The following is a 13,415-nucleotide window of genomic DNA, read 5'->3' as shown; positions in this document are numbered from 1 at the left end:
TGCCAGTCCCACAAACAGGCAGAAATACTTGCTGATACCCCGCCTGCTCTCCCATAGCTTGGCAGCCACATCAGGGAGGTTATCCATCATGGGGGCCCAGGAAGGATCTGGCAAGGAGGAGGGATGCAGGCTAGGCAATGAGCAGAAAGTGACAGCTCATGACTGCTTTTGACCAGATTTAATTAATCTAGTTTGTGAGAGCCAGACAGAAAAGAAGGAAGAGACTTTGACTCTTTCTTTGGCCAGGAAACCCCACAATGAGCATCAGCAGCTATGGTACCTCCTACATTGGGTTTTTTCCTATACCAGCTGCAATTCCTTTGAGTTGCTGCTCTGAAAAATCCTGAGGGAGTTCTCAGATCCCCCTTAACCTTTCAGGCCACATTCAGGAGAAGCTCAGATGATAGGTCACGTCCCCACCTTGGACCTAATCTTGTATATATGTATTTCTGGAGCTTTCTAACTCAGAAACAGTGTGGTTTGCACCTTGGTAGATTTTTTTTCTTTTCCATGAATTTGGCCAATCATTTTTTAGCATCCCTGCTGCAGAGATGTCCACAGCTAAGCAACATGCTGTGAGATGAATCGTTTCTTCTTTGTTTTTAACCTATCACCCACTAGTCTCCATCTCCCATGATGCACTTTGTACCAGAAGAAGCAGTGAATAGTATTTACCTGTTTACCTTCTCCATGGCATTCCACCAGCACCTGCAAGGTCCATCTCTCAGTAAGCTATTTTTTTCCAGGGCCATTACTCACACAAAGCCCACACCAAGAAACAGCAAGGCCCCTTCTCAGCATGAACAATCCTGCTGCTCCTTGTATTTCCCATTCATGGTTGGGACAGCACTGGGGCATGACTTTGTTTTAACCACCTGCTATCATGTCTGCAGCGTTTTTGTGCCATGGACTATTCAGGAGATGCTGTGAAGCAGGGACCTTTTAAAACAAAGATGTCCTTGCCAACTGCAGCAGAAAGCAAGCCTGCTCAGAGATTCTGGCTGCGTACTGGGAGCCAGGGCCAGAATTTAGATTGGACAGGGTCCATTTTCATTTGTGCATTTGTCTTTTTTCTTGTTTTGCTTTATTTATTATTTTTTTTGAGCACTGAATGCTGGGACCAGCAACTCTCCAAACAATCCAGTGATATCACCTTCAAGTGAGTCATGGGGAGGGCAGGGTGGAGAAGTGCAGGCAAGGAAAAGTCATGAGATTGTGCTAGCTCAATCAACTTTAAAAAAAAAAAAGTGTGATATGTGTTTGGACATGTGGAAGGGAAGTTGTGTCCACTAGCAACCCAACACAGAGTGTCACAGCACTGGGGGCCATGCCCATGCCCTCAGAGACCTGTACCTGGCTTATTTTTCTCCAGATTGGAATAGGATGACATTACACAGAAAAGAAAATAAGTGTGTAGACAGACACAAAGCAGACAAACACACAGGCATGTCCCACACATACACACACACTCTGTAACACCAAATAAATTGCTCTTTTGCTTTCACTTCAGAGCACATTGCTTATTGGCTCAATTTCTGCACCACCAAAGTAAATTCAGTCTTCAGACCATGTTTAGAGTCCCGTCACTTTGCATGGTGGGGGCAGCTTCCCCTGAGCCCACCTGCAGCTTTCTTTTCTTAATGATCCTGAAGATAATTATCCAGGGTTACCACAGGACCTGCAGTCCTTGCTCAGACCCAGCTCTATCACTACAATTCAGGCTCTGCAAGATGTGGAATGACCTTTAATAAAATGCTGAAAGGAACAAAGCCCCCACAGAACTTTCAAGCCCTGCCCCCCACCACCCTCCCAGCACCTCTCCCCAGCAGTGTTGTTATTTAAAATTTTGACTTATTAGGAGATGACAAAGTTCTCAGCAGGATCTCCATAAGCCAACAAAGTGCTTTCTCAACAAGGCAGTGGAAAATATGAAGGATGAAGCTTTGCATCCCACCCTACCTGTGAGCATCCTACACTGAAATACAACCAGGATCCTCCATCCGTCAGGAGAGTGGGCATCACTGGGAGGGCAATGAGGGAGGAGAGGGGACACCTCAGAGGTCTGTTCCTACTCTCCAGGCTGTCTCTGTTTCACATGTGGATTTGGTTAGGTTGGATGGAGACTTCCCTGCTTGGAGCACAACCTTAAAAGCAGCAGTCCCATTCAAGCAGAGCAAGGGCAAGAAGTCTCCATTGTCCTCTCCCTGTGAGAGCTCTGGGGTCCCAGATGTTCCAGCACAGCAGGGAGTTGCTGGATCCCAGCACACATACTGCACACAGTGTCAGTACTCAGCACACAAAGACCACCCCATGGGAGGATGCTCCCAAGCTGGGTGTCAGCAACTACCCCTTTGAGAAGTACACAAGGCTTTGTCATGAAGCAATGAGTTGGATTCCCAAGAGAGGTGTCCAGGGGGCTGATTTTGAGTGAGTAGTAATATCTCCTCTTGGAAACAAGGCTTCACAAGTTTGTACTGTGACATGAGTCCTACAACATTTGGGCTCCCTGTTCTTTCTGTGATACTACCCTGTTCTGGCTTTGATGTTTTTTTAGGGCCAGATCATCAAAAAGTGCTCTTACACCAAGGTATCAGGCTAACGTGCTGATGCATCACACTGTGATGCTGTACCTGATGTTTTACTCTCATTTTCTATTTCTGGAGTTTGGGAGCATCTGCCTGTGTTTCCTGAGCTCTTCAAGTGTCCATTACTCACTTCCAGGCATAACAACATCCATGCACCTATATATATACTAACTGCTGCAAAGTCCAGTTCCAAACCTCTCCCAAAATGTCACTGCATATTTGGGTGCATGAAAGCAAGAGCTAATTTCTTCTCATTCCCTGAATAAGATCTTGTAACTCTTCCTCACATGCAGCCCCCCAGTGCCTATCAAGAGAGTCTGATGCTCCAGGAGGTACAAAGTTACCAGCCAAGGACCTTTTTCTGAGGAGTCCCTACCTCGTTCCATTCATCCCAGCATGATCAAATGAGGAAACTGAGGGTGCACTCAGTACACGTCTCTTCCAAGAGGCATGCTTATTTGCATGGTAATGAGGATGGTAATGAGTCCCTTGTCTTCAGATGCACACAAGGTTCTAGTGGGTGAAAACCAGCCAAAGCTGAAATTCAGGGAACTTGTAGCTTTATTTTCTTTTCAGTTTGTGTTTTTGATCTGGATGCAAAGCCCAAAGTGTGCAGTACAGAACCTGCATTGTGCAATGAAGTGCTGAACACTAGATATAAATTATTGTTTTAACAACCATCAGGCTGTTTAAGCAAGCACCAAACTCTCAAGTAGCCTGGCTCAAGCAGTAATTACTGGTCTCATTTCTAAAGAGACCCTTCTTTTATTTGCTTTGTTACCATAGCTTTTTGTTTTCTTTTCCTCTCTCTTCAAGCTAAAAAATGCTACATAAAGCTGCAGCTCCCCTGGGAGCCCAGTGCACGCTGCAAGCTGGGTTCACATCAACACTGTGAAAGAGACTGTGGTAATTAACCCCATTCTGCAGTGGGGAAACTGAGGCATGGAACCTCTCCCCAACGAGGGTATGAGCAGGATTACATGCTTAATGAGCTCCTTCACCTGTGTTATACCCAAATGCTCACATTGAACTAATGCAGGGTCAAGCTGGGACAATACATATCAAAGGGCGGAGCCAGGGACCCCGTTGTAGAGAGCACAGGGCTCTGGGAGGAGGCTGTTCCCTGGGCAGGATGGGGAGGGGGGTGGAAGGTGGGATCTGGGCAGGAAAGCAGACCCAGCCAACATTGCTGAACCTGAGACTGAGGAGAGGAATTGATGTTGGGCCTGGAAACATACTGCTGGTCCACATTGGGCCAGATGTAGGATGTAGGATGGCAGCAGTGGGAGCAAAGCAGAAGGCTCAAAGCTGTTGTTGAATGGAGAATGGAAGAGATGCTATGTGCAGTGCAAAGGGACACTGTCCTCAGCACTGCTGTTGGGTTTTAAAGCTCCTGGCTGAGCACCCAGCAGTGCTGTTTCTGTGGTTAGAACTGAGTGTGAGCATTCAAGCAGCATAGCACCAACTGAGAACACTCACTGCTGCCCCAGAAGGATTAAACCCCTCTCATCAGAAACAACCAAGCTGGGGTCATTGCTTCTGCAGACCCCCAACCCCGGTGCCCACGGTTCAAAGCCACAGGCAAGAACACCAGTGGCTGCTCATTAAACTGCAAATGGCTGCTCATTAAAGTGCAAAGGCCTTTATCTCCATGAAGGCCCCAGGTCTTGTCAGCCCTGCTTTCTGTCCTCACCCAGGGCCTCCTTCAGCACGTACCCACAGACAGTGTGTGCTCCAGCCCTAGGACTTGGCTTGGCCTTCAGCAGATATTTAAGCTGCATGGGTGCCTCTGTGCTTTCCCTGCCTAGCTGCCAGCAAATGCTGAGAGCTGTTTGTGTTCTCCCACGTCCCCATGATGGAGTAGCCCACGTACCTAACGCTCAGGCTGGTTGTAACTTCTGCATTTTTAGGGATGGGTGTAAAACAGCTTTGCTAGAACCAGTGTTGGGGATCTCCTGAATGATGTGGGGTGTTTTTTTTTTCCCAGCAAACAGCTTGGAGAGCTCTTCTGCACTGTCAGGCCCAAATTTCTGGCTCCTGGCACCTGTTTTACTGTTTTGACACGGGGATTTTGAGCACAGGGAAAATAATAATGATATCCAGAGCTAATGTTATTTACTAAAATACAAATTATCGCTCAGTCACATGGCAGCCTGATTTGTCATTCAGAGCTAAAATTAAAAGAAATTAAGGCTGAGTCAGAAAGTTATTTCAGATCTGAGTGGGGAATGGTAAGTGATGGGGCCATGGTGGGGGCAACACTGACATCTTCTGGCTGAGGAAAAAAACTCCGGCTTTTTCACCGAGAAAACCGGTGGAAACCTGCAGCACAAAAGCTTAACTAGGGGCTGGGTAAACACAGTGTTATTCCAGTAGCAGGTACAAGCTTGGGGCGGTGGATATTCTCTGAGACCACTTTGAGTCCACCGTAACATCACTGCAATGTTGGAGCAGAGGGTGACATTGATGACCCAAAGTAGGTGAGTGCTTGACTTGAAGGGTTGTTGCTCTTCCATCAGTGCAGGTGACAGGGCTGTTTCCATCCTTTTATGTTGCAGTGGTGAACTGTGCAACCACTGAACCTGTTCCCCAAAATTACGCCCTCAGCTCCCCCTATAGTGTCTCAGAAAGCAGACTGTCCCCAGAAACAGAAGATACCTCTCAAGTGCAAGCCTCCTGCATCAATTCACAGCAGGATGTCTGAACCCACAATGACAGAAACAGGTTTGGCCATAAGTCTCTTGGGTCCTGAAGCAGGACTTTCAGTCCGTCCTCTGGAGTGGATCCCTTCAAAGCAGAGTGCATGCTGAACCAGGAGGGGGTTAGCTAGATGGTGGTTTGGAGAGAGCTGTGAAAAAAAATCCTCCACCCCAACCACCCCTCATGCTCATGTAGCTGTTGCAACAATTAACAGCAACTCTCCATGCTTTATGGGTTTACCATGGTGGCTCACAGCTGCACTTGAGAGTGCTGGGTCCATTGCTAGGACCCCTTTTGTGGTGGGGCTAGGATGCTCCTCACAAAGATTCAGTTTTATCCATCATTATCACCTTAAAATCAATGCCTTGGTGTCCTGCAGTGGCTAGCTCTTCACTCTGGTGGCAGTGGTATTGCTAGCCGAGGATATAAATAGCAGAATCACAGCTTCAGCCTTTCCTGCACGTCTTGCCTCTTCCAGACTGTGGAACCACCCATGCTACTCTGCACTACCACACCCTTCCCTGTCCCCTAACCATATTTCTTTATAATCTCTTCCAAGGTTCTTTCTTCCCATCTCTGAAGCCCTCCGAAATGGTCTTCAAGGTCATCTTCTGGCTGGGATACTTCAACAGCTGCGTGAATCCCATCATCTACCCTTGCTCCAGCAAAGAGTTCAAGAGAGCTTTCATTAGGCTGCTGAAGTGCCAATGCCACCGGAGGAGACGGCCCATCTGGCGCATCTACGACCACCACTGGCGAGGGGCCTCCATGAACAGCTCGGTGCAAGACTCTGAGACAGACACGAGGCCCAGGATCAGCACCCTGAACAGCTCGTTCATATTTAACTCCTCCTTGCAGGAGAGAGCCCATAAGAGGCGAACACTCAGCTTCAAGGGCTGGAAAATGCTCACCCCTTTCCAGAAACCAGCATCCACCCAGCTGAAGGAGAAGATGAACAGCCTTTCGAACAAAATCCGGGGTGGTTCCAGCAAAGGGGGGGTCACAGCCACTTACAAAACAGAGGTGGAGTCTGTCTCTATTGGGATCCCCCATGACTTTGCAGAAGCCATTGACTATCAGACCTATGACTTAACAGACTGCTGTGGGCTGCGAGAAACGGACATTTGAGCACCCTGGGACAGCTGTCCATGGTTTCTTTAGATGTATCCAGCAGAAACATGAAGGAATACTGTCTGTGGGTCTGTCAGGCAGATTGGAAGCAGCAATCAGGTATAAAATGCAGTTGCCCAAAGGTTATACAAGCGTCCCCCATGCAGAGGTCAGCCCATTCTTTGGTGTTATGGGTTCCTCAAGTAAGAGCCAGTGGCGTAGCCCATTTTAATGAGCCTCGGCAGGGGAGGAAGATGTGGGGTGGATATGGCCTTAGGACAAGAGCTGTTTCCTCCAGTGGATGGTTATCTTTGATTTTGAAGGAAGCTGTGCAATTAAGGGAAAAGAAAGGATGTCTCCTTTGCCTTAAAAACACCACCACAAAATCTAATGGCAAGATCAATCAAAAGATCAAATCATCAGAAGATGCCAACCCTGCCTTAGTACATGTGATCATGTTTCCATCCAGAGGCAGCACCCAGAAAGGACACTGCTGAGCAGTGGCTGGCAGCTGATCCATTAGATAATGGGTTGGAAGCTTGTAGGTTTACAGGGCTGGACAGGACCTCCAGCCAAGGCCTTTGCTTTGAAGGGTGAGCACACTGTGGCATTCCCAAGCAGAGTTGGGGGATCCTGGCTCTCAGCAGATCATGTCTGCAGTGAGCACAGGTTTGCTCCTCCCACATAACCTGGTTTTAGGCCAAAAGAGCAGTCAAGAGTTGTACACTAATGCCAATGGACGTGTGGGTCTCTCTTCTCTAAGTCCAACTTTTGATGCATTTCTCATTTCATTTTCCAGTGAAACACTTGCAAACCACCTTGCTCTAGTGTGCATCCCTCTGTGATCCAGAGAGAAAGCAAATCCTTTTGGTGTTGGTCATCCTTGACCTTTTTCTCTCCTTTTCTTGTTCGTTGCCTCAAACAATATGGAATAAAGATGCATCCCAGGGACGTCGCTCAGGTCCATACTCAGCCTGGGCTGTGACTCAGGAAAGGTGGGATGGCTGAGTTTGGGGCCCATTTCTACTACCCATAGGTTCAAAGCTAAAATGGAGCTGATGTGCAGCTGGAACCCCCTCCTGTAGGTACATCTTCTCCCCAGTCAGGGTCACACCAATGATTCTTCTCCCAAGTGTAGACAGATCAATCCTTTAGTGTCTGTCTACAATAGCCCTTGGTTATGTCCACTAGTGTGGTCAGAAGCAATGTTGATAAAGGGCTTTTTGCCCTTCTTGCAGCCCCAGAGTGTGAGGTTTCCTCAGGAGGACTCCTCTGGGCCCACAGGGTGCTTGGAGACATGACAGGCACACCTCACCCAGGCTCACACAAGATGTGCTTTGCAACTCAAAACAATGGTTGCCCAAACTCTGCTTGGCCATGTATGTCAGGCACTGGTTTTCCTCAAATTTCCAGCATTCAACTGCACCACAAAGACATATCATCAGATTTACCCATGGGCAGAGGCACGAGACACGTCAACAGTGGAGGCAAAGCCTGGATTTGAGGTACAGAGAGTCTCAAGACAGGTGAATAAAGAACAGGAACATGAAACTGAGGGGTGGAGACATGACACTGAACGTGTCCTGAATGGAAACTCACCCACATCAACACTGTCCTCCAAACCCATTAGGAGTCTTTCACGAATGTGCCTACAGAGCATCTATCTAATCCTCTTAAAGGTGGTTATCAAAGTAGATGAAAGGCTCCTAGGCAAATCAAAGAGAATGTCACCTTTCTTTCTGTTCTTCATTTGGTTGAAAGGAAATCAAAACAGAGGAAATGATGGACTTTTTTTATTTTTTCTTTACTTTTTTTGTACAGTGCACATGGAGACACGATCTCTGAAGCTGGCCCTTGTCTCCACACCCTTAACACCCTTCTGCCCTTTACACAGTGCAAGACTCTGGACTGGACAAATTACTGCACAAAGACCTGCAGAACTTGTCCAAATATTTTCCTCCCAGCAGGAAATCCCACCAAAGCACACCCAGACTCATGACTGCCTGCATCTTTGTAGGTGTCAAGCATCTGAAAAATCAGCAAAGGGTTCCCAGTTTGAGAGTTTCTACCCCATGGAAACCTCTGTAGGGAAATGCATCCATCTCTTTCCCCAATTTCTTTGGCCTTCAAGGGAAGTGAGATCCTGCAGTGATGACAGGGTGACATGGAATGTAATTTTGCAGTGCAAGGATAGCAGCTGCCACTGGCTTCCTGAGCGTGTTGGGATCCAGATGGGAGAGAACACTGCTGGCACTGGGGACATAGCATGGAAGGCATCAGGGAGGGGGCAATCACTGAAGGCTGGAAGGTCAAGGTGAAAGCATTAATCCTCCTACGTTCTGCCCACCTCTTGGGATGCATGTGCACACACTTCACTCTTGGAGGGACTAAATTCACCCAGATCTTCAGTTCTGGTGATACTGCTTTGCAGGTCTAACACATGCAAGTGCATAATGTAAGCGATTTGGGGGCACAGTTTATAACAGCCTGATACAGATATAATGAGAAGTGAAAGTCCACTCAAGGGGAAGATGGGCATTTGCCATTAAATGCTCTCTGATGCTCAGGAGAGGATTCATCTGGTGGCTCTCCACAGCCAGAGACCCGTAGCACATGGTAACATGTGCATCCTTTACTGTACACATACACATTTTACTACATTTGAATATATAAATGTCATCTCCAAAAAGGCAGGCATTCTCCTGAAAGTGAGATTTTGCAGGGGCTTTTAGCAATTGCTGGCAAGCACTTCGTTCCCAAGAGTGAGTTGAAATCATTGCTTCTCCCTAATCTTTTAAATAGGCTTCTTTCTTGTTTCCCAATTTCAAAATACTTACTTTTACAACCTCCAGCCCCTTAAAAGCATCCAGAAGGGAAAGAAAGATTAGCCTGGGGGTTTACCATGTTGCCATCCCACTTCTTTACACACCTACAAGGGAGAAAATTAGGATAAAGTCCATTTAAACACACGTAAGCATGCACACACGTAAACACATGATCTCTGGCTCCTATACTTCTCTCCACTGCAGCCATGCCTGCACTTGATACGTCCCCAAGAGATACCCTAGAAGGTTCTGTAGGAAAGTCTTGAGCTCTGCTGTGACTTGTTTCTCACCTAAGCCAGGACCCCCCCTTTTCATTTAGCATCTTGCATCAGAGGAGGCAATGCCAGGACTAGACTCTGAGGCTGTTCATGTAGAGCATCATTTAAAGCAGACAGGGCTGCCTTTGCTGGCAGGGGAGGAAGGACAATGCTGTATGAAATATGACCTGAATATCTAAAACTGAGCATTTCCCCCTGGTTCCCTTAACCAACAAGCTCTCCCAAGTTTGGAAAAGCAGGCTCAGACCTTCAGGAGGTAAATCTGGTCTGATCCCACTGACTTCTCTGGACCCACAAGGGTGTGACCAGCAGAAGGTATGTCCCTGTTTCTCCAAATTTGCCAAGCAGGCGATTTCCCAGAGCACCCCCACTTTGGTTATGTGTCAGCTCTTACCTCATCACGCTGGCTTTGTGTCACTATTGCATCATCACACCTTGCTGCTTCAATGAACTGAGCGTGCAGGATGGTGAAGAGCAGCTTTTAAGTCAGTAGACTCCCAGGAGTCCTTATTTAAGGGGGAAGGAAGGTGCCTGTCAGCCTGAGCTGGACTGCAGTTGGGTGGCATTACTATTGTTTACAGTGTGTATATAAGTGTACATTTTCTTTAGCAGACATTGGAATTTTTAATGTCTAGATTTTTATTTTTCATCCCCCCCCCCCCAGATGTATTTATTAGCCAGAGTATTTCTGTTTTGTGAGTCGAGTTCTGCCAGGTTGATGTAAGCTCTATGGAACAGAATGCACAGATTTTTGTTTGTTTGTACCAAATACATGCACAAACCAGTCTAAAACCTGCCTGTGAGTCGCTGCTGTGTCTGGTTTTTAAAACAGGGGTTGGAGGGGAGGAGGGATGGAGGAAGAAAAACCTGCAAATTACGAGCCATTTTATCTCCTCAAATAGTTGTTTTCTGTCATTTTCACAAGGATAATCGTTCCCACATGGAAGAATTTCTGATTAAAACAAGGACACTCAGCTTTGTGCCACGCAGGGATGAAGGGGCTGCACCAGCCATGTCTTCCTTCTCCCTGGAGAAGGAGTAATCTAGATGCAGCCATGACCCATGGGCATGAAGAACAGGAGAGAAGGTTACTCATCAGGAACAAGCCCTGGTGAAAGAATTTTCCCTCAGAGCAGGGTTTGCTAATGAAACCTGAAATTTCATCTCATTGAAGATTTCTCTGGAAAAGAAATTCTTTCTCTTCTAAAGTTAAAATTTCAACCTGACTCACAAACCCACTGCCCATGGGGAAATGGGGATTTCTTATGCTCCTCTCTCTCTCCAGGTACTCCACAACAGACAGCCTGGTGGCACCTGTACATACTGAGCAGAGGTGTCTCAGGGCTGGGTAGCACAGAAAAGACTCAGAACTGGAAAGCCCAAAGGGGAGAACAGCTAAAGAAGACAAAACACCTGCCTCACCCCTAGGGCAATAGAGCGATATCATTTAGCAGGGAAATGCAGTGAGGGGAGAAACCAAGCTCTGAAAATACCCAATAACATGTTTCCCAGGAATATTTCTTTGCAAAACATATGCTCAAACATGGCCCAGGGCTGGCCATCCTTCAGGGATGGCTCCAGGCAGATGAAAAGTGAGCAGCCACGAAATGCAAGTCAACAGCTCCAGGGAAAGATTGCCATGACCTTGATGTGTGTTTTGCTGATGCTCATGTGTGGCTGAGTCAGCCTGATGCTGGGGAAGGGGGGTGGATGCTGTGTTCCCTGGTGAGAACACAACAAAGGACGCTCTTGACTGATGCTGCTCACATTATTTCAAGGGGTATTTTTCCCTTCTCTTTGACCATCAAGCTGCTCCCCTGCTTGGATGTCAGGGAGAAAGTGTTAGGTCCTTTTCTGTTGACTTCTCTAAGGTTATGATATGAAAGACTCATGGCATGGCGACAAGGGCTGGATGAGCCTTTGGAACCACAAAGCTTGGCTGGGCATGGTGCTTTTGGTGTCCTTCCTTTCCCCAAGTTTAATCCATTGAGAACATTTTGTGTCCTGAGCTACACAGACAGGACCAGGGCCAGGGATATGTGGTCCTGGTGTCCATCAGAACATGGGATGGTGCTCATCTGGCTCATCTCACAACAGACTGTAATAGACCACACATCTATTAATGCAGCCTCACAGGGACTGTATGACCTATGCAATTACCCTTGCCTCCTTCTCTTCCTTGTTGCATGAGTCCCTAAATCTGTTCCTCATGCCCACCAAAGTCCATGCTATGACTCCTTATGTTTTCCATGTGCTGGTTGAACATTACCCAGGTACAGGAGTGTATCCACTTGGATTTCTCATCTTATCCCATATTGGTCTCTCTTATCTCCCTCCAGTAGTTTGGGATTTTTTTTGGACCTGGGTAGCCCCACGATCAACACATCATCTCACCCTGTTAAGTATATGCTTGCTTTCCTCTATCCTGCCCAGCTCTTTTGGCTATTTAAATCCCACAGCTCTATTCCCTTGACCCCACCTATGAAGCTGTCACCCCAGGGTTGCCACACCTGTGATCAAACCCAGATAGGGGGTCCTGCCCCAACACCCTCCAATGGGGTTTTCTACACACCCTGAGCCTGACACAGCACAAGATGGGAACCTCAGCAGGAAAACCTGCCAGGGACAGCAAAGCACCTCCAAGAGGTGGAGGATTTGTGGAGGATCCCATGTTGAGATACGAGATATATATATACACACACACACATATATATATATCTCCACAAATACAAATATATATGTATATCATATATATGACTGGAAAGGGAAAACTTAAAGGGAAAACCAAAGGGGTAATATCATATGAGAACATTGGATCAATATTTGATAGCAGACACAGATGAAATTTGCATGTTTGTTAGGGAGTTTTTGGGAAGAAATGAAGAATGGAAGAGATGGCAAATATCTTTGCATCTCTGAATAAATCTATGATATACGTTTAATTTGGCTATTGTGTGTTTTTCTGGTTAGCTCCACTCAAAAAGGGGGGAATGAGTTGAGGAAAGGCTCAGAAAAGGCTGACAAAAATGACCAAAGATATGGGATACGTTCCATCTGAAGAACAATTAAATCAAAGGGCACTTTCCTGGAAAAGAGTGATGACTGAGGAAGAACACAATGGAGGTCTGTAAAATCAGGAGTGTCAGGGAGAAGACAAATAGTGGATGATTGTTCCCTGTTTCTTATAATGCAAGAACAAGATGACATCAAACCCAATGACCAAAATGAATAAAGTGAGGTAATCCTTCACATGGAGCGTGTGTAAATGGTGGAACTCATCACCACAAGATATTGCACCTGCCAAAAGTCTGTAGGGGTTAGAAGAGCAATTAGGTGGCATCATGATATAAAAGTCCATCAAGGGCTGTTGGAAACATTTACATAATCTCTGAGCTGAGAAATCCCTGAGGGAGCAACTGTCAGCTGGGAGAATATTTCAAGGGATATTTCATTGCTGGCTCTTTCTTTCCATCTATCTACTGAAGTTCCTATCATCAGAGAGTGGGGGCTCAGGCAGCAGGACCCAGGCTCTGATGTGGCACAGTCATTTCTATGTCCCCTTCATCTGCACACTGAGTAGCCTATCCATGCCACTGTTGCATCATTCATTTCTCTCCCCACAGGCTAAAATGAGAAAATACACAGAAAGCTCAAGGCTGGTCTCCAATGCCCATTAAATCACCCAGCTCATAGCATTTTGCCATCAGTGTGAGCCAGTTCCTGCAGGGAAACTTCTGTTCTTTTAAGATCTTTCCATGGGGCAGGTTTGTAGCTCAGGCTGGGAGCTGCCCAGAGATTTCCCAGGAAACTTCAGACATCTCATGCAGAGATTTCAGTTTCTTTTCCACATTCAGACCTCTGTGAAGACACACACCTCCTGCATAGTGGCATTAAGGCCAGTCATAAGTGGCTCTGCT

The 13,415-nt window shown here is 46.8% G+C and overlaps 1 protein-coding gene across 1 annotated transcript in view; it reads left to right on the top strand.

Annotated features, from left to right (window-relative positions):
- ADRA1D (adrenoceptor alpha 1D) overlaps window positions 1-6,413 on the top strand; it is a gene marked incomplete at both ends in the record, with an annotated part of 44,006 nt that extends 37,593 nt beyond the window's left edge. Inside the window, one exon of the mRNA XM_084262761.1 lies at window positions 5,845-6,413. Coding sequence (XP_084118887.1) covers window positions 5,845-6,413 — 569 coding nt within the window. The remainder of the gene's footprint in view (window positions 1-5,844) is intronic.
- Between the last annotated feature and the right edge of the window lie 7,002 nt (window positions 6,414-13,415).

The sequence above is a fragment of the Gallinula chloropus genome, assembly GCF_964237585.1.
Source record: "Gallinula chloropus genome assembly, chromosome: 4".
NCBI classification, from domain to species: domain Eukaryota; kingdom Metazoa; phylum Chordata; class Aves; order Gruiformes; family Rallidae; genus Gallinula; species Gallinula chloropus.
Note: the sequence above shows the minus strand (reverse complement) of the source record. Positions and strands in the feature narration are given on the sequence as shown.